The 24,500-nt window shown below is 43.4% G+C and overlaps 1 protein-coding gene across 2 annotated transcripts in view; it reads left to right on the top strand.

Moving 5' to 3' along the window:
• ETV5 (ets variant 5) overlaps window positions 1–24,266 on the top strand; it is a 56,947-nt gene extending 32,681 nt beyond the window's left edge. Inside the window, exons 8-13 of one of the 2 annotated variants that reach the window (XM_021068467.1) lie at window positions 7,232–7,491; window positions 9,424–9,483; window positions 13,721–13,789; window positions 13,939–14,108; window positions 18,314–18,415; window positions 21,788–24,266. In XM_021068467.1, the coding sequence (XP_020924126.1) occupies window positions 7,232–7,491; window positions 9,424–9,483; window positions 13,721–13,789; window positions 13,939–14,108; window positions 18,314–18,415; window positions 21,788–22,009 (883 nt within the window). In that variant the 3' untranslated portion in view covers window positions 22,010–24,266. 2 annotated transcript variants of the gene reach the window in all.

The following is a 24,500-nucleotide window of genomic DNA, read 5'->3' as shown; positions in this document are numbered from 1 at the left end:
TTTTTTTTTTTTTTTTTTTTTTTTTTTGCTTGTTAGGGCCACTCCCTTGGCATATGGAAGTTCCCAGGCCAGGGGTCAAATTGGAGCTACAGCTCTGGCCTGTGCCACAGCCACGGCAATGTGGGATCCGAGCTGCATTTGCAGTCTATACCACAGCTCATGGCAACGCTGGATCCTTAACCCACTGAGCAAGGCCAGGGATCGAACCCACATCCTCATGGATACTAGTCAGATTTGTTTCCGCTGAGCCACAATGGGAACTCCTCATTCCTTGAATTTTTGGAAGAATTTACATTCAATAAAAATTTGAGCCTGATATTTTCTTTATGGGAAGATTTTTAAATTACTGATTCAGTGCCTTCACTTTTTATGATCTTGTTCTGAATTTCTATTTAGCTAAATGAATTTAACAAATTATTTTTCTGGGAATTTTTCTGTTTTGTGTGAGTTTTAAACTTAATTGGCATAAAGCTATTTCTAATATCCTTTGTTTTTTTGCCTTATTTTTCATTTTTTAAAGTTTTATTGAAGTATGGTTGATTTACAATGTGATAATTTCTGCTGAACAAAGTGATTCAGTTACATATACACATATCCATTCTTTTTCAGGTACTTTTCCCACATAGATGATCACAGAGTATTGGGTAGAGGTTCCCTGTGCTGTACAGGGCCAGTCATTCCACAGACCTCAGTGTTCATATGTCAGTCCCAAACCCCCAGTCCATCTCTCCCCTCCAGAACTGTCTCCTTTGGTAACCATAAGTTCATTTTCAAAGCCTGTGTACCTGTTTCTATTCTGCAAATAAGTTCATTTATATCTTTTTATCAAAATATCCTTTTAAAAAAATGTCCGTATCATGTTTATCGTTTTCATTTTTGATGCTATTTAATCTAGACCTTTTTAATCTTAGCAGATAATATCACTTGTCTGTTTAACAAATCAACTCTGGCTTTTCTCATTCTATCGGATGTTTTCTATTTCATTGATTTCCACTCCTGAAATAGTCTATTGTCTTTCGATTTATTCTGTTTTTCTTACTTCATTGGATGATTTGCTCATTAATGTTTTTTTTTTAATACTATAAACATAACCAAATAGAATTTTTCCTAAGTCTGGGATGACCATACAGTTTTTCCCGAGTCCCTTATAGTTTATAAAAGTAACTGCTAATAGCTTCCCTTTTTTAGGCCCCCAAATACCCTGGTTGGGACAATCAGACAATCAGTTATTTGGTCTCCCTACCCAAGTCCTGCTTTAGCTATATCCCACAAGTTCTGATTTGTGGTGTTTTAAAAATTCAATTCCAGGAGTTCCCATCGTGGCTCAGTGGTTAACGAATCCGACTAGGAACCATGAGGTTGCGGGTTCAATCCCTGGCCTTGCTCCCACGATCCAGTGTTTCCGTGAGCTGTGGTGTAGGTTGCAGATGCAGCTGCGATCCCGCGTTGCTGTGGCTCTGGTGTAGGCCGGCGGGTACAGCTCCAATTCGACCCCTAGCCTGGGAACCTCCATATGCCTCAGAAGTGGCCCAAGAAATGGCAAAAAGAAAAAAAAAATTTCAATTCCAAGTATTTATTATTTCTTCAATCCCAGAGTTCTTTAAATATATATTTCTTAATTTCCAAGCACGTGGGAGTTTTCTAGCTGTCTGGACTGTATGATTTTTATTTAAATGCCATCAAGAGGGTATTTAAAAACAATCATAGAAACAATTGAACAAGCAGCATAAGCCAGTGGCTCTGGAGTTGGACAGACTAACAGACCTGGGAGTGAATCCCAGCTCTGCTATTTCCTAGCTATATGACCTCAGGCAGGCATTTAACTTTTCCAATCTTTGGTTTCTTCATCTGAAAATGGGAGAGTACTAGATTCTTACTGCATAGAATCATTGGGTGAATTAAATGAAATCATATTGGCAGAGAAGGTACTCAGTCAGCTTCCATGACAGTTGTACTTTTAAAAAATCATTTTAACATTCCATAAAGGAAACCTAAGGAATCTTCCTAAAATGATGTAGCTACAACAACTTAGAAACTTTAGTTGGTTCATTACTTAATGCGAAGTTTTAAAAAATGTAAAGCTCTCTTTGTAATCTTTTCATTGTTAGACTTATTCGTGTTATATATATATAAAAGTAACACTTTCACCATCTCATCTCCTGGGAACATTTTGTATTTACAGTACCTTCTTTCTTCCGTATTTGATCTTGAGAAATCAGATAAACATCTAGGACATATTTTTTCCTTATCTCTTTGTTTTTTCCCAGCTTAGATGGGCCATTTTGAGTTTAGGTAGCACTGACAGGCCTCACAGAGCCCAGAGAGCCGTTTCAGAATTCTTTGGTGGGCATTTAGGGACAATGTTTTTGTTTTACAGTAGTGCCTGGCTCTTTGTGTGTGGCAGGAAAAAATATATTAATGTGAAGTTGAGTGGCACATTGCCACCTGGAATAAATCATCTTTCTCTTTCTGAGAAAGGAGACTAGCTACTGGCTAAGCAGCTAGGGGACTCCTGTGTGTGATGGTCTTCTCCCAGTTGCTTAAGATCTTCCGTTACATTTGTATAAGCTCTGAATTTAGCTTGTTGCAGGCTGTGAAGAGGAGGTTGGGTAGCTGATGGTGATGTTTGAGGTAATGTGTATCGAGAACCTAGTAGTGTGGGGGGCCCTATTTCATGCATTATCTTCTGTAGTCTTTACAAGAGACCTTTGGGACAAATATCCCAATTGTCCTCATTTTACTAAGGAGGAAACTGAGACTCAGAGTGGTTATGTAACTCATCCAAGGTCACACAGCTAGTAAGTAAAGATAAAGATTGGATTTCAGCCCAGGAGGTTCTGACTTCGCAGCCAGAGCCTCTTAGCCAGTTATGCTGCTTCTCCGTTTTCTATCCTCTCTTAGCTTTAACGGAAGTATTAAGTATGGGGTGTTGGTTTCTGGGCTAATTTTCTGTATCATCTCTCAGCTGGCCTCTGAACTTGTCACTGCTTCACCTGGCACCCATAGCCACTGTGTAGCCTTCGTTGAATCCGCACTTTTCTCCTTTTTTTCCTCTAAGCATTGTGTTTACTCTGTGTGTTGGCAGCAGAAACCGAAAAGGAAATGCAGAAAAAGCATCTAACGGTTTTCATAATGTAAACCAAATGTTGGTAGCGTGGGTGAGCTCTTGGGAGGAAAGGCGCTATATAAATCTGACAAATAAATAAATAACTGTTTCTTTAAATAAACTGGCACAGAAAAAGCCAGAATCTGTAACCTATTGAGTGTAGGCTTGCTCTGGAGTCAGAAGTCTCCTTTTGCTCACCAACCACGAGCCCACTATGGCCCAAACTCTGTTGGGATAACGGTGGAGGAGGGGGAGGGGGTTAGCAGGAGGAAGAAGAGGTCTGTTAGGAACAGAGCCACTCCTCCGTTGAAAATGATTGCCTGCCTCAGTAAACAAGAGGCATCTCTGTCATAGCTGTACTATGTATACAACACATTCTTAGATACTTCAAAAGGATTGTGGGACGGGGGAGGGGGTTCAATGGAAGGTCAGTGTGTAAAGTTCACAGAATGTATTTTGAGGACAAGAACTGAATTACTTTACCGATTGCTGCAAATAAAAGCCGTTATCACCAGCAAGCTGAATCTGTCTTCCAAATATGTTGGTTTTGTGACCTACTCCTTCAGCTCCACTCTGCTGCTCCCACTCCCTCAAAATAAACCAGGACCAAACAATCCCAATTATAGAATCTGTTCTGCAGATTCCGGGCTGGTAAGCTTCATGCACCCTTAACGTTACTAACGCTGAGGGGAAGGGAGGAGGGTTGCTGGCTGGTGCCCATGTGGAAGTATCTTTTCCTGAGGGCACTGTACCAGGCCAACTCTAGAGTTTCATTGTGGGAAGCGAGAAGATGAGTTCTGAGCGGAAGTGATTGGGTCTGCCAGCTGCGCAGGCTCTGGTTACAGAACTGGGGGTTGTTCTATGCCCTCCCAGAGCCATCAAGGAAGTGATGTGTGGAGGTCACCTTTGAAGGTGCTGAGAAGGTGGCAGAGGGGCAATGGGAGAGAACGTGAAAAGTGGATGCCCTCGGTACTGTTCCTGACAGCAGAAACTTTGGGTCCTTTGAAAAAATAAGTCCTAAAGGATACGTGCATTTTTCCTTTCTGCCCACTTCAGAATTTTCTTTAAAATTTTCTTCAGTGATTAACGAATCCGACTAGGAACCATGAGGTTGCGGGTTCAATCCCTGGCCTTGCTTAGTGGGTTAAGGATCTGGCGTTGCCGTGAGCTGTGGTGTAGGCCGCAGACGTGGCTTGGGTCCCTTGTTGCTGTGGTTGTGGCGTAGGCTGGCAGCTACAGCTCTGATTCGACCCCTAGCCTGGGAACCTCCCTGTGCCATGGGAGCGGCCCAAGAAAATGGCAAAAAGACCAAAAAAAAAAAAAATGGTGCTGGTGCCTGTGTTCTAAATGTCAAGCCTAAACCCAAGTTTCCGATTTATACTTCAAAGACCATGGGAGGGTTTCCTCAAGTACAGCAACCTTGAAAATTGCATTCCTGATGAAGTTCCACTGTAATGCATTCAGTGCCCACTGAACGTTACAGAGTTTATAAAACTTGTTTAAATAATTGGCCAGGCAGATTGATAATTTTGTTGTCTGAGATTAAGGGATACATATATATAAAATAGTTTGGTGATCTTCATATTATAAAATGATCTTGTTGTGGTGCTGCTTTTGGTAAGGAAGTAAAGACTCAGTGAGAACCATGCTGCATACTCTGATCTAAACTGTTTTATCTGCACACAAATCCCTTTGGTTTAAGATTTTAAATCTTTGTGTTCTAGAAGTGTGTGGGCCACCTGTTGTCACAGATTGACTCAAATAAGATTCAAATTATTTGATTAAAGCTATTAATAGGATTCGTGCTAAAAGGAGAAAGTGAGACCTTAATGTTAGGGAGTTATGTTGTTGATTTTAAAAAACTCATTGAAATTAGTTTTTCTAAATCCTTTAATCTTCCCAGAACCTTGGCTTGTACTTTCTGCCTGAGGGCCTACATTTACAAATGCAGTTCTTTATACACATCGATTAGGGCTTTATGTGCATCTCACGGATTAAAGCCTTGCATTGATGGCTACCATCTCTAACTTCTACACCCACCCTTCGGAAATCTATCCCAGACTGTTGTGGTTACAGCTGTGGCAGAAACCTGCTTTGTAGACGTCTGTTTTGTCACACCAGTAGTATTTTTGATGGATAACCCATCCTTCTGTTACAGATGAGGAAACTAAAGCAAAAAAAAAAAAAAAAAATTGCCTTCTGTCACTTCCCTACTAAGTGGCATTGCTTTTACTACCCTGCTTTCCCAACAAGGGGAGGGCACTTGGCACATAATCTGGATTTTCCTGGCAGCTCAAACTTGTTGGTTAATAACACTTTTTATTTTTAAGGGCCGTACCCACAGCATATGGAAGTTCCCAGGCTAGGCGTTGAATCCAAGCTGTAGCCTCTGGCCTACACCACAGCCATAGCAACGCATGATCCAAGCCACGTCTGCGACCTACACCAGAGCTCACAGCAACGCCAGATCTTTTAACCCACTGAGTGAGGCCAGGGATGGAACTAGAGTCCTCATGGATACTAGTCAGATTCGTTTCCAGTAAGCCACAAGGAGAGCTCTGATTAATAACACTTATTGTCTCATAAAATACTGTAATAACATTAAACTGTAGATGAGTAAAATATTACCTAAAATCATACGTGCAGATCTTTCCAGGATTTTATGACACCATAGATACTTTTTGTGCTTTTGCAAAAACGCCTTACCATGTCCTTATATATTCGGATATTACATCATATTTGATAGTTGCTTTCAGCTGAGTGGCTATATCACTGGGTACCTAGCTAGTTCCTTGTTAGACGTTTGCTTTGGTGACCACCTTTGTAGCTCTATCAAATAGCTAATGATTTCAGAGCTTTCCTGTGTCAGGCAGAGATTCTTAGGTTCCTGCTCGGCCTTCAGTTAAGCAGAAAAATCTCAGTACTTTTTGGGTGGCTAATGAAGCTAAATTTTATGACCATTTGCATTTCTTTCTTCAGTGATTTCACTGTGTACGTTCTTTACCTATTTTTTTCTGTTGACACGTCCATCTTATACTTTTTAAAGCTCTTTATATCAACAGCACTAATATTACTATATCTGTTAAAGAGTTTTGCTTACTTTAATTTGGGGGCTTGCTTCTGGTATTTTCTATTTTAGATTTTTCCCAGTTTGTTTTCTTTAGGTTTTGTTTCTGTCTTTGACTTAGAGAAATTCATACAAGGAGATATATCCGTATTTATTCATGCCTTTTGGTATGAGGTATAGGCAGATTTTTCTTCACTCTAAGATGTTTTTATATACAATAACTATCATGATTTCACACTGAAATATTTTGGCCTGCAATATAAAAACAGGAATCTAACTTCTTCCCATTTATTTAAAATGCTAACCTTAAGCAGTGAATTTTGGAATACACTAGACAGTTTGTGACTACTCAAACCTTTTGACACACCTATTTTTCATTCCTTACACTCCCAGTTAGTATGGCTTTGTCAATAACGAATAGATCACTTAAATCTTTTAAATAAATAGTAGAATCATTTTGTCAAGTCATCCATTCAAGCCGCTCACAATAATCATTGATAGTTTTCAGTGAATGAGCAGCTTCCCAGTTCTAAATATTTTCTTTAATTAGATCTTTTGCTGAGAAAAGTTTTAGAGTTTTATTCTTGTAGAGCCTACTCATTTCCCAATTATTCCCAGGGATTTTATATTTTTTGATTAAAAATATATCCCATGTGTAATAGTAAAACTAAGTTTTTCTAACTGGTTAAAGACACTTTGGTCTTTTCAAAGTCTGTCTATAGGTGAGAGGATGAATGAACCAGGGAACAAACATGTTAGTGATATTTGCAAATACTTGGTTGTATATATTCAGATGTGTAATCTGGCCCAGCTGAACAGATTGTGCATGAAATCACCATGCATAGAAAATAGAAGGCTACCATGTCATTGCTTTATTTTTTTCCAGTCTCTGACTCAAGAGGTTTGAAGTATAATTTTGGGAAGAGGGTAAAATGTGTAGAATAAACAAATACTTTGTAAGTAATTCCATTAATCTGAACTTCTAATCCTCAGTGCTCAGTCATTGTAGGTATTCATCATGTTCTTATTTAATCAGTGTCACTACTTTCTTCTTACAGATTTCAGAGACAAATGTCTGAACCCTGCCACCCCTTCCCTCCTCAGTCAGGACTTCCTGGAGATAATCGCCCCAATTACCACCGGCAAATGTCAGAACCTATTGTCCCTGCAGCTCCCCCACCCCCTCAGGGATTCAAACAAGAATACCATGACCCACTCTTTGAACATGGGGTCCCAGGCATGGCAGGCCCCTCAGCACATGCGTTCCAGTCACCAATGGGAATCAAGCAGGAGCCCCGGGATTACTGCGTTGATTCAGGTAAGCATAAGATCATGCGCTTCTTATCATTCTCTCATTCATCCATCTGGTCCTTACTGAGTGGCTTGTGTGTGTCAGGCTTTGGGGAATAGTTTTTATCAAATTTGCCCTCAAAGAACTTAAGAGCTAGTAAAACGGACATGTTTACGCATAACAAGACAAAACAGAAAAGTCAAGCACAAATAGTAAGAAGTACAGTAGGCACTCAATAGCTGTGCAGAGCATATGAGTCTAAGCCTGAAGGTTGCCGGGATCCAGTCTTGGTGATGCCCTTTAAGGCCTGGTATCTTCGAGTCACTGGACACAGGGGATATTATTTCTGTATTTTAGTCCTGCCTCCAGTTTTGTGGCTTTCTCTTTGAATGCAATGACCCATTAACCTCCCAGTGTCAAGAGTCCACATGTATGATGGGATTCTTTGTATTCTTTGAAATGGGGTCTGAGAAAGCACCTGATGTCATAGCTGTGTGAAGTTCTGGGTAGGCATCAGGAAAAGTTTGTCCTGTTGGCTGCTTCATAGGATTCACTGCTCTATTGCAGTCCTTTCATCTGGGAAAATTCCTGTCTCTCAGCTGCGGCTGGTGTACACAGGGAGAAGCATAACATATCAGAACTCCTAGTGTCTGGTTTTGGGTTATCTCTTGTGTAGAAACAAACATATCAAGAAGTTTAAGCTGTCATTGAGGGTCTTAGAGGCCAGGCTTATTAAATGAGATCACTAAGGGAAAGGAGAGTTGGAATTCTGTAGCTTGCACATTTAGAAACTCTTTCTTCCTCTTCATTTCCCCTTACTTTAGAAATGACAAATTTTTGGGGGGGTACAGTTGCTGCTAAAGGAATTTGAGGGTGGTGGGTCAGTTATCCACCTTTCCTGTGCATGCTTTTCTTGAAGCCCATGGAGAGGGGCTGGGGCAGTATGTACTCTGGCTTTTTTTTTTTTTTTTTGGTCTTTTTGCTATTGCTTTGGGCCGCTCCTGCGGCATATGGAGGTTCCCAGGCTAGGGGTCGAATTGGAGCTGTAGCCGCCAGCCTACTCCATACTCTGGCTTTTTCAAATGGAATAGGATAGAGAATTTTCTCTTGGCCTTCTCTAAGATAATAGATTGCTCAATTCAGACTGAAATTGGTTATGGGAAAGACTGGGGCGGTAGGCAGAAGGGAGATATCTGTTGCTTTCTGATGGAAAAATTACCAAATACAGGTATTGATAGCTTATAAAATATCCACTGGCATCCCTCCTGAAGGCTTGGATATATTTTTCTCAGGAGCAAGCAGGACGAGCAACATTTTTCCTTTGGGGTTGACATTTTAATCAACCCCATGAGTTTTTCACCTCATCCCACTCCCTTAAACAAGACACCCAGCAGTTGTTACCGTATCTGCAATTCTTTGATCTGAGATGTGTTCCCCAGGTGAAGACTTGTCCCATGGGGGCACAGCTCAGCTCATCCTCTCTTGTCTTCGATGGACTCCTTGATAACATGGTGCCTGAAGAGATAGCTTCAGCATGGGTTCCATTCTAACAGCTCCAGTGTGGTGAAAATGTGCTTGCTAAGCTGCACTCCTGCCCGTTCTCAACCTAGCTTCATGACTTCATGATACCTTCACCTCTTGGAGCACAATTGAATTGACCAAACTGGGAAAGACCTCAAGTGATCTTCCTGCCCCTCCCAGTCCCAAAGCCCAAGTCAGTATAGGCAGAAGGCCACGTTGACCTTTTGAAAGCCAGTTTCTTTTTTCACCATTGCTCTAAAATGAACAGTTTATGAGAGTGAAGAATCATTTTTCCTTCCAGTTCTCTTGATGATGAGTCAAGAGTCCTTTCAGGTAGTGGGTTGTAGTGGTTCCCATGTTGCTGATAGGAGTGCATTTGGCTTACATGCTGATTCAGCTGCAGAAAACTATTGACGAGTGTATACGTCTGTCTTTCAGAAGTGCCTAATTGCCAGTCGTCTTACATGAGAGGGGGCTACTTCTCCAGCAGCCATGAAGGTAAGTAACGATTTTAAAAGTAATAATATTCAGGGAAGCTTAAAATTGCTCGGTGTCCAGGCTAACCATTGAGGTCCTAGGCTTTAAACCTTGCTTAGCTCGTGAACATGAGAGCTCATTGATTGTGAATCTCCAGTTACTTTGCATTCAAGAGTCCGAGGCATGCCCTGACCTGCGAGGGCTGCCATCATTTTCAGTAGTAATGACCTTAATTTTTAAGAAGAAAAAAAGAACCAGCTGGCTTCCACGTTTCCATTCAAGGAGGTTACATGGTACAGCAACATAGCTCCTTTCCATATAAGGTTTCATAGCGGTTACCTAAATTGGAACCTAGGAACTATGTCCTGACTTGAGATGGTACCTTCGGGACTTCAATTCTGCACATTGAAACAGGGAACTGGTTTCCCAGAAGTTATGTCTGGTTTTCAATCGTATGCATCTCTCTGTAAAGATCTAGAACAGTGTGATTCCCCAAACCTGTAGCATCCACTTCACCTGGGACTTGTTAGAAATGCAAACTCTCAGGATCCACCAGACCTACTGACTCAGAGACCCTGTGTGTTTCAGCAGGCCCTCCAGGCAGTCCTGCAGAGTTGCGAGTCTCAGCTTTGGCTGCACATTAGGATCCCCTGGAGAGCTTCTAAAACTTCTGGTGTCCAGGCTTCATCTAGAGCAATTAAGTCAGAATTCTGGGGTGGGACTTAGGCATTAGTAGTTTGTGCAAGGGTGACAACCACCGTTTTCTAGAGTTTTAGAGGAAGGTTGTCAGAGCTGGTCAAATAGCACTGTGAAGCATGGGCAGGTTATTGTAAGTTACTGGTGCACATGAGTGGTTTCTTTGGGTAGCTGCTTCCACTGACTTGGTTAGAGGGGAGACCAAGTGTGGCTACCACGGGCACCTGGGGTTATTCTGAGCGAGTGTCCAGCCTAGGAAGGAAGGGCTGTGTACTGGCCCTCTGACTGCTCAGCACAGCTGTGTGGGGCTCTCTTCCAGGTTCCTGAATGTTTCTACAGCAGCAATTGATGTCTGCAACAGGCAAACTAGGAGGGAGAGAGGGAGGAAAACATTTTGCATAATTACAACATTTAGAAAGGAGCATGCTCTTAAAGGAAATATTTTTAGCCAGGCATTGGGCTCCTTACTACACACAGGATCTCTAGCAAGCTTGTGTGTTTTTCCCCTACTCTTTCCCATTCCTTTCCCTGACCTTACACACCATGAAGAAATTTCAGATCTGCATTCTTAATTACTCTAAATTACCCTGACATGGTTTTTCTCTACTTCTGAGGGGCCTGACCACAGATGCCCGTGAAACAGTTAGTGAGACAAGTGTTTCTGATTGGCATCTGTGATTACTGATAGCATCCCGCCTTAGTGTTCACCTGGAGTCTTTGCAGACTATTTTGCATCTTTCATTTCCATTTTGCCCCTCAAAACAGGTTCTTCCTTCCTGCCACCTTTGAGCGATTAGATGGTTGTGGCCACAACTGATGTAACTGCTATACAAATTCAACTGACTTAAATTTCACTTAAACAGCATCTTCCAGATGTTTTAGAGACCCACATGTGGCATTGACTAGAAACCACAGTATACACCAAAATGATACTCATGGGCAGGGCTTCATCTGATTAGTTTGAAAAACAAACCTAGAATTTAGATTTGTCTTTTTCCCCTATAACCTTACCTTAGAGGAAGAAAAGCTCTAAAAATAAAATGGCAAGCCTGACAGGTGTGTAAACTTTGAAGTAGTTTCCTAATGACTTAATAAGGCCGTTAAAGCATCACTGGAGTAGCAAAATCCATGTAGAAAGTTGGGAAATACATAGATTCCTGGCAGCCAAGGCAAAAAGCATAAAACATGGGGATGTATTATGTAATTTTTGTTGATAATATAAAGTACAATAGTTTGTCATAAGTCAGTTTATAGCACCAAATTTTAAAATAAATTATAGGAGTCCCAGAATCCGAGGTTTTTTTTTTTTTTTTTTTGCTTTTTAGGGCCGCACCTGCAGCATATGGAGGTTCCCAGGCTAGGGGTCCAATCGGAGCTATAGCTGCTGGCCTACACCACAGCCGCAGCAACGCCAGATCCAAGCCGCGTCTGTGACCCTACACCATAGCTCACGGCAACACCAAATCTCTAACCCACTGATGGAAGCCAGGGATCGAACCCACAACCTCGTGGTTCCTAGTTGGATTTGTTTCCACTGCACCACAAGGGGAACACTGAGTATTGCATTCTTAAATCTTTTTTAAATGGAGACTATAGAGTTCCTTATGTTTATTCAAATATTAATTGAGTACTTATGTGCCAGGTGCTATGAAGATGCTAAGATAATTGAGGATATGGTCCTTATCCCCAAGGAATTTAGAATCCATGTTGGAATATAAAGCTCTCACATTATCCAGTTAAGCTTCAATTGTACTTATCACGGTGTACACTCAATTTTTAAAAAATGATTATTTTTCCATTATAGCTGGTTTACAGTGTGCTGCCACTTCTCTACTGTACAGCAAAGTGACCCAGTCACACAAACACATTTTTTCTCACATTGTCCTCCACCATAAGTGACTAAATATAGTTCCCAGTACTCTGCAGCAGGATCTCATTGCTCTCATTTTTTAACTCTCATATATTGCACATTTATATACCAGGAGCTGTTCTTAACTATTGTGAAGATATATTCTGTTCCACTGAACTATTTATTCACTAAATTCTTCCCCAGTCTTTAGATGATGAACTGAAGCACAAAGAGATTACTAACTTGCGCAAGGTCACACAGCTAATCCAGGTCCATGGGTCTGGTTCCAGGGTCCACCCTCTTTAAATGTTCCACACCATACCATCTCTCCTTTCCTACTTTTTTTTAAATCAGTCTCCACCAGTTGGGATGCAAGCTCCATGAGGGCAAGCACCGAGTCTGTATTCTATCTGCCCCCTTTTGGCATAGTACCTGGTCTAAGTACTTACTAAATATGCAGTATGCTTACTTTGATGTAGTTAAACAGAAATAATGTTTGGGGCCGAGGACACAAAAATACAAAGTCTTAAATCTCGACAGCATTTCCCCAACCCCTAGCCTCTTAAAAATGATGCTGGTCCAGCCAAGAAGAACTTGATCTGGGCTGTGAAGAAAAACAAACAGATGTATTTCTTAGCGCTTTTACCCATGAATATTGTGTCATAGTGAATCCGTCTCTAAATCTAATGGGAGTCCTCTATGACAGTGGCCTCTGATGCCTGCCCACACCACATACCCCTCACGTGTTTGCCTGGATCACCCGCAAGGTGAATCCAGAGAACCCAGGCACAGAGTCCCGCTGAGCACACGGGAGCACCTGTGCCTCCTCCTGAGAAGTGCATGGGTGAAGGAGAGTATGCCACGGTGCTCCACCTCTGAAATGGGCAGGGCTACCAGCAAGGATGTGGTCCCACCACACCTGTCCACTGACGGGCTTTGGTTCGAGCTGCTGATCTTGTCAGGGTGCCTGGTGACCTAGTGGTCGGCACTGAATGCAGATTAAGGTTTGGTGGGCTGAGAATGCCAAGGCCACCCTTCTGCCCACTGACATGTGTTGTTGGACTAGTCAGGTCCCCTTTTCTGTTTTGCTATCTACAGAACGTAAGCAGAAAGTCTCCACATTCCTTCCACGGTGTCTGAAGGGTGATATCTCCCACTTGCCTTTAAAATTACTGCTCATCACAATCTTCCACAGGCCCAAGTCTTCACTCATTCTGGCATTGTTCTCTACCCTCTAAGCTCTTTCATAATTGAATGAGGTGTGTGGGCAGCCTGGACAAGCTGTAAGAAAGGCTGAAATTAATATTTGCTAAAAGGAAAACGGCGAGACTATGTATAGATCAACTAAATCCACCCAGAGAAGCCAACTGAAATAGATGAGATATCTTTTCAGATATAAAGGCTTAGTCACAGCCGCACTGATCCCCACAGACCTCATAAGATGTGAGGGAACGTACTGATGACTCAGTGCTTCCCTGCCATCCTCGCTCTAGTGGCAGGAATCCGATGCTATTCTGGTGGAGGCCCAAGTGGCCACATCAGAACACAAGCACCTAAGTCCTTTTGAAGTCTCCCCAAATTCAGTCTGGCGTAGATATAGTTTATCAGGCTAAGGACCTGAAGTGGTAGAATCCCATTTTAGTCCCTAAATCCAGAGTTCTCATAGAACACAGACTGTGTTAAGCAACGTGTTCTTTTTAAATTCTCCTTCAGGTTTTTCATATGAGAAAGACCCCCGATTGTACTTTGATGACACTTGTGTCGTTCCTGAAAGACTGGAAGGTGAGTTGCCCCATCCAGGTGGCTGCCAGGCTGGAGGGTGGAGATGTCAGAGCACCTTAGTGAATCCTGTTAATGCCAAAGAGGCGTTTGCACACATCACCCGAGAGCCCGAAACTGAAGCACTGCATGTATGTCTTTGTCCCGAACAGGCAAAGTCAAACAAGAGCCCACCATGTATCGGGAGGGGCCCCCTTATCAGAGGCGAGGTTCCCTTCAGCTGTGGCAGTTCCTGGTCACCCTTCTCGATGACCCAGCCAATGCCCACTTCATTGCCTGGACAGGCCGAGGCATGGAGTTCAAGCTGATCGAACCGGAGGAGGTAAGCACATGGTGCTGGGCTCAGGAGAGTCTCCATTTGTGGCTATTTGTTCCTGTGCAGTTTCTCCATTGAATCTTTTTACTGTGTTAAATATGCCCTTTCTTCTCACTCAGATTCTGTCCTGGCCAGTGGGCTTGGCAGGGCCTTTTCTGTTAATAGGGCAATTTACAATTCATGGACAGGTAGTATATATATCCTCCACCATAGAATACACACAGGAAGTATTAGTAACACTTCTACAAACTCTGGGGAGGGCGGCCATAAAGACTTATTCAAATAGGGTCTGTTTTCTCTTGGAAAGTCTTTTTCAAGGTCAATGATACCAGCTTGTTTTGGTGTCAGTTCTCCTATGTAGGCCTATATCAGAGGCTACATGAACATATTAAGATACTTTGGTAATATATTAAAGGATGCAGCTACCCCACTGCATTTCAAATGGCTCTGATCTAGAGAAAATTATCAGAGATGAGTCAATTTTATAAACTTCTTTATGTGGAACTACAATAGTTGAGAGACGACAAAAACCTTCGTTGCTAATAGAAAAAAAGAAACATTCATTGTTGCTATTGACAGAAAGACCAAGGGACAGAACCTGTATCATTTCTTCAGGAAAGGGGAAGACATCCTAGAACCCCTTTCCTAAATATCACATAACAAAGTGAATTAAATCATGCCCTCAGTTTGGCATATCTCAAAGGAGTCAATTTTAAATTTCTATTTGAATCTAGAGAGATTATAAATGCAAAATAACTTCCCTGAAAATCTGACAAATGCTTCCTTCGGTAGCATGTACGGAGGCATTCCATATTAAGCCAGCAGAGCAAAAGGGATCTTTGGGTTGGGTGTAATTGGAATGGGAACAATGCTCTTGGAAAGTACTTGGAACTGCAGTTGTAGGTATTGTTTGATTGATACCAGGGCCCACTTTTAGCACACGAAGGGGATGGGTGGGCAGGAGGGTTAATAGCAGGTCACAACCAGGCACCTGGCTTAGAGGAAAATGGCCTGAAAGTTAAGACAAGCAAAGGAGAATGTGTGAATTGGAGACTTAGGGAGACTCCTGGTCAATAAGGGAGGAAAGGAAGCTTCACTCAAGGCAGTTAAAGATACATGCAGTGTTTCCCAGCCCACATGATTTACAAAAATCAAAGTGTGTCAGCATCTCATATTGCAAGCAGTTTTGGTTAAGACTCAATCTCACGTCAAAGGCCAGAGTTTGGTGTGGCCGTGTGTTTCTAAGGGTGCCTTCTTGGCCATGTCACGAAGGCGTGCAGCCGTGTTTTTGACTTGCGGCCACCCTGGAGAGCCATCCGCACACATTCTTGTCCTCAGAACGTGGCCTGGTTTGTGTGAAGCTTGAGGAAAGCATGTCACCCAGACTCACTGAGGCTTTTTGAAAAGTCTGTCTGTCATGTGGGCCGCCCTTATTGATTTATCTCATTTCACAAATAGGAGCTTTTATTACTTTATTGCCCCTGCCTCGGGCCTAAGCACAGGCTGTACAGCTGCAGGTAAACCTGGTTATGACCCTTTGGAAAAAGCTGTTATTGAATCTTCTGCTCTCCTACCAGTATAAAGAAAATGACGAACAGATGGCAGAGGGCCCCGGCTTTCTTACTTAATAAAGAAACTAATACTAATCCAGAATGCTTATAAATGCCAAGCAGCTAAGTCACGGGAGAGGCCTGTGGCGGCCTTGCACCCCCCTCAGCTGACTGGACAGCTCTGTTTCTTCAGGAAGTACTTCTTTCCACTGCACCTTGAAATCCCTGAGCATTCTATGAACTCACAATGTCCCAGTCTCTTGGCCCGGGAGCAGCTCTGTTCTATGTGTGCGCGTTGGCCCGGGGACATGCAGCGTTTGAGGGTTTTTTCCCCCCCTCTGCTCCTGGTATAACTTGGCAGGCCCTACCCTTGTTAATGTCAGGAAGATACCAACTCCTCGAAAAAGCTGTAAGAAGTTGTCACGGGGGGAGCTTGAAGGGTGAAGCGGAGGAGGAAGCTGTTTGGGACGTAATTGTAGGCAGCTGTGTGGCTGAGTAGTGCACTCTGGGTAATTATCCATAATATCCATTACACTGTGCATGGAAATTGTGGTTTTAGAACTGCGTTTTGGCAGGCCCCCTAATCAAATGTCTTTTGATAGTCATCCAGCTTAGCACCCTCTCAATTATGACTGACTCGGCTTTAATCTGGAGCCATTTTAACTGTGAATCTGCATTAATGAATATTTTGGGGGGTAGGGTTGTTTGTTGAACATGTGGCAGATAACTGATGCCATGGGGAGGTTTAAAAGGACAGGCTGCTAGAAAGAGCCGTTCCCAGTGCTGTGGCTGCTCTCTTAAAAAGGGAGAGCTATGTGAGGAGGGGGGGTTGTTTTAACTCCTTCAGCCTCTGTCCTCAAGGTGCTTGCCCTCAAAGCAGCGACTGTGAAAGAAAGGAGCTGGCAGCAAGCTATAGGGATGCGCCCCTCCCATTCCCAGCTGCTCTGCAGTTGTGCTGCATCATGATTATTGCAGGAGGAGCAGCCCTGGTGAGGGCCACTGAATCATAGGGCCCTAGCCCAAGAGGATGCGTCAGTAACTATGGCTACCAGAGCTACTTTGAAGTCTGTGCATATATAAAAACCTCTCTCCAGTAAGCTACTGCATATGCAAGTGGCAGCCAAGAGAGGCCACGGCTGAAGTTGAAAAATAGTCAAGAATTTTTCCACCACTGCATATGGTAAAATGAGGCTGGGCTTCTTTCAAGGGTCCCTGAATTGTGGCCAACAGCAGTTTTAGTTTCATAGTGTTATTTCTTTTGACCAGGGTTAAAGGACATGTATTGACCTAGCAGGTTCTTTCTAACCACTATTTCTGTTGGTTTAAAATATTTATCTTCTCTAACCAGGGGATGGAATTTTGGTTAATTTTGCCTTGTGGGCCATTTCAAGGAGTTGAATGGGTGCAATACAGAGAGAAGAGGAGAGCCCAGGATGGCAGGCGTGCTGTACGGGCATGAAGCAAACAAATGGAAATTTAACTTTCGATGGTTTCTTGCAAGGCAGAACGGAGTCATGGCTATTGAATTATTGTAATATGATTACAACACAGGCATTCTTCCTTATCAGATCATTTCTGCTATTTATTCGTCATCTAGAATCCTGAATTTGGGAGAGGTTGCTTTTATTCTGCTGTGAATACTTGTAAGAAATGTTTTATGATCCACTTTTCCACTTTCACTTTTCCTACTTCTCGTTCCACATTTAACATCTGATTTTAAGATCAAAGGAATATAGTTATTTGGGTTTCTTAAGTTTCCAAAACTGAGCCAGAATGCTCAGAATGTGACCCCTGCTTTGTATACATTAAAGACCTCACATTTCTGAGGTTACTCTTCTTCTCCTGCCCTTGACAGTCTTTCTTACAAGTGAGATTTGGGATGTTGAGATACTTGAGAACCGAATTTGCATGGCTGTCTTGCTGAACTCCACCAGGAAGTTTTCCTGCTATAAGGCTTCTTTGCCCAGAGCTCCAATTACATCTCCCCGTCATTGCACCTCAGGTGGACTGGGTTGGATATAATGCACTTCAGAACTGTTTGGGAAGCCCTGTTAATTTTTCATTAAGTGGATAATGGTGCTACATGTTTTAATGTCCATTCTGCAAGTCTGCTGGGAGCAGGGGATTGGATGGCAGCAGGCTGAGATGATCCGATTCCCCTTTACTCCACGAGCTGCAATAAGTAAACATCTCCCAGCCCCTCTCCAATCTTATTAGAATTGAACTTTTGCTCTGCTGGCCCATTAGCAACTCACTAGTGTGTTTCTAATGTTTCAGGAATGACCATTCTAATTATTCCTTATTGACTGCTACAGAAACCATAGCACTTAATGGCAGCATGTTAATGGTCTATGGTATTGGTCAATAATTCATATGTGGAGAAACAGAGAGCTTGCTTCCTCTGGGATGCTCGCCAAGCCCTCTGCAATCTTAAAGCACTAGGATCCTTCCACCTCTAGGTCTCACCTCTTAGGCATTTGTGACTGGATCACTACCTTTGTTGGAAGTTTTTGTCTTGAGGGAATTACATGCTTCTCCTTGCAGGTCAGTGCAGTGGATCCCTGATCAAAGCAGCTGGGTTCTAGAGCTGGTTTCTCCCGGGATTGGGAGAAAACCACCAGGCCCAGGCAGTGAGTCTCTATTGCTGTTCCGTCTCTTCAGGTTGCTCGGCGTTGGGGCATCCAGAAGAACCGGCCAGCCATGAACTACGACAAGCTCAGCCGATCTCTGCGCTATTACTATGAGAAGGGCATCATGCAGAAGGTGAGCAGTTACGAGACACTTAGACCACTCTGACCACTCAAAGGAAATATCAAGGGCTCCTGTAAGAGGACTCTGGAGCGGCTGGGAGGAAGTGGTTGCCTCAGAAGCGATTCTGTGGTAGGAAGAAATCTTGGGAAAACAAACTTCATAGTCACATGAGGCATAGGGAGCACCTTTCAATGCTCTCGGGTACATGAAACCCAGAGGTTGTGTGGGGGGCACGCCGTAGAAAACTAGGCTCCTCTGCTTTAAACCACCTCTACTTCAGAAAATGTCCGGACATTTAGGCCAACTCCTGCTAGTGAGGGAATCAACCTGAAGGTCTCTGCTCCTGTAAGAGCTTCGTTGAAGCCTTTAGGTGTTAAAACACCAAGACTTCCAGATATGTTGGCTTAATACTCTCGAGTGTGTCAGGAGTAAGAAAATCTTATTTCTCTTTCAGAACTTTAGAAAGTCAAGTTTAAAACCTTTGCAAAAAAAAAAAAAAAAAAAAATTGGGAGTTCCCGTCGTGGTATAGTGGTTAACGAATCCGACTAGGAACCATGAGGCTGCGGGTTTGGTCCCTGCCTTTGCTCAGTGGGTTAACGATCCGGCATTGCCTTGAGCTGTGGTGTAGGTTGCAGACGCGGCTCGGATCCCGCGTTGCTGTGGCTCTGGCGTAGGCCAGTGGCTACAGCTCCTATTCGACCCCTAGCCTGGGAACCTCCATATGCTGCGGGAGCAGCCCAAAGAAATGGCAAAAAGACAAACAAAAACAAAAACAAAACAAAAAACCTTTGCAAGCTTTGCTAAATAGCAGCAGGATCACCTGGTAGCAGGTTGCACCATAAAGGATGAAGTGTATTTTGAGGAAACCAATAGCAAAATCCTTATTGGTATAGGTGAAGGACCATGATCTTAAAATCCTGTGGACAGTCAGGAGAATGGCAAATCTTTCTTAGCCACCAGACTTTGTATCATCCTGTTACCCACATTCTAGCATTTGCTCATTTAGGCAGTCTACATGGTAATAGCCAAGAAGCATTTGGCAGAAATATATGGTCATTGCTGCCGAGACCTTATCTGCACTGAAGCTAGGTTTACCTTTCTCATAGACAGGTGGTAATATGGCCCCGTTATTCTTTTCATCACCTTAAAAAATATTGAAACAGCTTCTCATGGGTGGTCTGGATAAAATCCAGACTTTTTAGTGCTTAATACAGGTTTTAGTGCTTAATACAGGTTTCAGACCGGCTGTTCCCGGTCTGAGCACCACCTAACCACCATTTGCTCACTCGTACTTGGCTTCTCTCACTAGCAGAGCCATCTTTCTCTTCATATAGTATGTTTACCATAAAATATATTGAAGAATACATTTATAAGTTATCAAGCATACCATAAAATGGAAAAAAAGAGACCTATTAAACTATCATCCTACTTAAGAACATTCCTAATGCCTTCATTACCTGGCCAGCCCCTACTTGTTTTCTCAGTATTCACCTCTTCACTCTAAGAACCTGAGGTTTTCAGGCTGAGTTACCTGGCCCTTCTACTTTTGAGAGCACTGCCCTCCTCTGTCCCTTCCCTGCTCTCATATTGTAAGTCGTCCCTCCATTGCTGGTCAGTCTCTGCCTCAGGAGTGTCAGCTCCTTTGCGGGAGGATTGAGGGTTTGCCTAAATTCCGGAAGGAGGGCCATTATTCCCTTTGTTGTTCCCAACTCCAGATCCAATCTGAGGGAATGTAACGAAGACATTTAAACTTGAACTAAAACCCATGAGTTGTCCCCAGGAACTAGTTCCTAGGTCTTATAAGATTATTTCTGAGAATAACAGTCAAAACGTACAGGGAAACTCAGGAAAGGCTTGGGTGGATTCAGATCCTAACCCTCTCATTTACTTATACTTTCAGGAGAGTCAGCCTTCCAGAAGGCTGTTTCCAATAAAAGTGTAGATAATAATCCCTGATCTAATCTGAAAGGATAATATACGTGAACGCTTTCTAGGAATAATAGCTTGCTGTCCAATGTATTACATGACCCATGAGTAAGTGGTAACTAGCTAGCAGTGGTAGCATGCCAGCGTGGGGAGGGACTTGGAGAAGCAGTCGTCCCACACTCGCAGTTTTTGACAGAGAAAACTGAGGTTCCTAGAGGTTGGACTTGTAGCCATCTGCTCGTGGCTTCTCAGCAGTATTACTTCATCATGGCCCCCTGTGCCTCGCTCTTCCACATACATAAAAGGGACTCTTGGGATGGGATACCAGAGATTTAACTTAAAACTGGCTTAAGAAGAAAATAGGGATAATTGATTGCAAACATCTGCCACCCTTAAGACTTGCTATCGTGTAGCTGCCAATCATCCAGTCTCACAGAGCTCGATTCCTAGTGTTTGAATTCCGGAGAACATTGGTGCAGACACCAACCTTCTGGTGATTAGACAATGAAGTGTCACCAGAAAATAAGTTGTAAGGCCTATTGGGATAGCTGCCATAGTAGCAACAGATTTCTTAAACCCAAGATCAGAACCAAAGCCATATTTCTGCAATTAAGGAGATTTTTAGAATCAAGACAGAATGACTGAAGGGCAGGATTAAGCTCAAGATTGTGAATGGGTCTAAAACGTTTAGTTTATCAGTAATCTTAGCCACTTTCTCTTGCCCCTCTGTGCTGAGCAAAACCAGTTCTCAGGTTTGATTTTCAGTGGTATGTGTCCCCTTGTGCTAGTACTAAACATGCAGCAGAGAATGGGCGACCCCATCGACCTAGATGGCTCATCAAGTATACAAGCCTCTGAATAATCAAGACCATTTTGTTCTAGTTAATATTATGCATAAAATCCACATAAAAGTTATCAGTTCCTTCAGTGTAGCAGAACCATGGAATGAGTAGTTTTAAACTGCAGTCAAGCTAAAAAGCAATTCTGTCTGGCTTTGGGGCAAACTTAAAATTCCCACACGGCCTATTGAATTCCTAGCCCTTCAGAATAACAGAGCTGTGCTGTGCAGTCAGCTTTGGAAATGACTGAACACATGGTCTGACTCCTGCACTTTTCAGCCCTTGTACCTTCTTGTCACACCAGGCACCAACCTCAGTGTAACCGATCTTTCTAGGCTGCGAGTACAGCACAGTGAGGATTTTCTTTTAGAAGGATCCCAGTTTGAAATTCCGATTATTTTCAACTGCTGAGCCGTGGTGTCAGCAAAACGTGTGGCAGGTAACAGGTCCCTGCAGTTGATGAAATTAAGTCCGAATGATTTGGATCAGGAGCCTCTTTCGGTCCCTGGCTCCCTAAGAGCTGAGTGGCTTGGAGACTCCCCTGTTCTTCCCCTTGATGCTCCAGCCCCAGCCCACGCCCTGTTCCAGCTGAGCCTCACGAGCTGTGTTCTGTCTCAGGTGGCCGGGGAGCGATACGTCTACAAGTTTGTCTGTGACCCCGATGCCCTTTTCTCCATGGCCTTCCCCGACAACCAGCGTCCGTTCCTGAAAGCCGAGTCCGAGTGCCACCTCAGCGAGGAGGACACCCTGCCACTGACCCACTTCGAAGACAACCCTGCTTACCTCCTGGATGTGGACCGCTGCAGCGGCCTCCCCTACACTGAGGGCTTTGCTTACTAAGTTTCTGAACGGCTGAGCGGCCAAACCTAGAGCTAGCAGTTCCCATTCAGGCAAACGAGGGCAGTGGTTTTGTTTGTGTTTTTGGCTGTTCCTAAAGCTTGCCCTTTGAGTATTATCTGGAGAACCCAAGCTGTCTCTGGATCGTCACCCTTAAGACAGATACTTGGCGGGGGGAGTGGGAACAGGGAGGGGCAGAAAACCGCCAAAAGGCTGGTGCCTCAGCTCTGATCTGACAAGGTTTCTGGGAAGAGATTGACATGAAGCCTCCTTCCCATGGACAATATATGCAAAGCAATACCTTGTTCAGGTTAGTACCCACAAACCAGGACAGAGTGTGTGACAATCTGCATTGATCGTGGACTACTAAACGCCTTTGCATGGAAGGGCTCTGATTTGCACAATTTACTGAAAAAGAGGTCACAAACCCATAGAAGAGGAGGTAGGCTGAGGTGGGGAGTCTAAACCATGAAGGGTGACGAATACATCTGAGAATTTGGAGAGCTCGGTCAGCTCAATCGGAAATGTTTCCCCTTGGTCTAGAAAGAAGGGGAAAAGGATGAAGAGCTGTCACCCACTCCGTGGTTCTCAATAAACCATTGTTACTCTTGGGAACCTTCAGGCCATGTGGTCACCAAGCAGAGCAAGCCCCCCCTTTCTCTTCCCAGTCACATGGCTGTGTGTGGATGGCTTTAATTTTAGGAGAAGGGCGATTAACACTTTTGACAGTATTTTGTTTTGCTTTGATTCGGGGGGTTGTTTTGTTTTGGTGGTTGTTTTGGAAAAACAGTTTATAAACTGATTTTTGTAGTTTTGGTATTTAAAGCAAAAAAAAAAAAAACCAAACCTTTTGGTAACTGCACTGCATCCTTTGAACAGAGCAGTGCCAACTTATGAAGACGCTGCAGCTTGAAAGGGGCTTTGCTGGGGGCGTCCCCTTAGCTGAGTACAAGCCCTCTTTGTTGCCTGCTTTGTGCTTTCTGCACCAGACAGCCTGATGGAACATTTGCACCTGAGTTGTACATTTTTGAGGTGTGCAGGGCAGCCTGGACACACCGTTTAGATTCTATGTGTATAGTACCCCATGCTCTCTCACATGCCCTCTCTGGAAAGCATATGTACAGAATACACGTCATGTCCACTTGAAACCTGGTCACCTGGTGGAAACCCCTGGGGATTCTTCCTTAGGCATGACGGACGATTTCCATTCATCAGTTTGTTTTGTTTTCCTTTTTCTTTAACTCTTGGACTTTTAAACCCTGCATATGATTCAATAGGGTTTGAGATATATGTGCGACACTGACAGGTAAAACAGTACTAGCATCTTGGTTTCCTGCCACCTTTTCAAAAAGATTTTTCTGATCGCTGTATTATACTGGGAAGGTTTTAAACAACCCAGCTAAGGCTTCATTGAAGGTTGAGCGCAAAGTAGAGGAAAAAGCATTAGAAAGTGTTAGCACCTTGCTGCCTGCTGTTGTGAGAATTCTGTGCTTCCTTTGACATCCAGCACACAAAGAATGACTGTGCTATTCTCCATATTTGACAGACAGTGCTTTGAATTGTTTTTCTATTGATGACTCGCTCTGTAGTCTCAACCAGTCCCCTTGGTGACCAGGGGCACATTTGCAAAGAGGGTTACAGAGATAAGGGGTGCATTTAATAGCTATGGAGATACAATGTTTTCCTCTCTTGGAAGCTAATTAGCCCACCCAGGTATTGAACCTATAGCTTGGGCCTTAATTAGCATTGTATTCTAATCAAAGGACTCTTTCCAAAACATATTTATAGCTTTCTAACCTACACAGTCTATACATAGATGCATATTTTACCCCCAGCTGGCTAGAGGTTCATTTGTTGTAAATGCTGTATAGGGGTTTGTTTTTTCCTTTCTTTACTTCTCCGGGTTTGGGTTTTGTTGGGGTTTTTTGGATGGATTTACCCTGTCTTAGGAAGTTTGAGAAGAATCCTCTGTAGCCCGAGCTCCCCTCCCTTGCTGTAAACCACATGGCCTGTGCTGTCATGGGAGGTAGGATGGCGGCATCACCATTGCATTCCCATTGGACTCATGCACCTCCCTGATGGTTTTGTTTTGTTTTTTGTTTTTGCTTCTTTTCCAGAGTGTGGAAAGTCTACAGTGCAGAAAGGCTTTAACCTGCCAGTTGATTTGAAATAACTTTCCCCTGCGCAGGGCCGTATGCATCCTGCCAAGCTGCGTTATATTCTGTACTGTGTACAATAAAGAAGTTTGCTTTCAGTTTACCAGGTGCCTGACACCCGCCTCTTTCTTGCCCTCAAGTGGTCTGGTTGTAAAGCCAGCAGAACCCCACCCCCCATTCCTCACCATCCCCTTTCTCCCCCCCTCAGCTGCTTAGCCTTAACCAACAGACTGGGGAGTTGGGAGTCGTTTTGTGCAAACTGCTCTTTGGCCACATCTCAGACTCTAGCTAAACATTTGATCCAAGACAGTAGAAGACAGAGGTTTTCCCAGCTAGTG

The sequence above is a fragment of the Sus scrofa genome, chromosome 13, assembly GCF_000003025.6.
Source record: "Sus scrofa isolate TJ Tabasco breed Duroc chromosome 13, Sscrofa11.1, whole genome shotgun sequence".
NCBI lineage: Eukaryota > Metazoa > Chordata > Mammalia > Artiodactyla > Suidae > Sus > Sus scrofa.
Note: the sequence above shows the minus strand (reverse complement) of the source record. Positions and strands in the feature narration are given on the sequence as shown.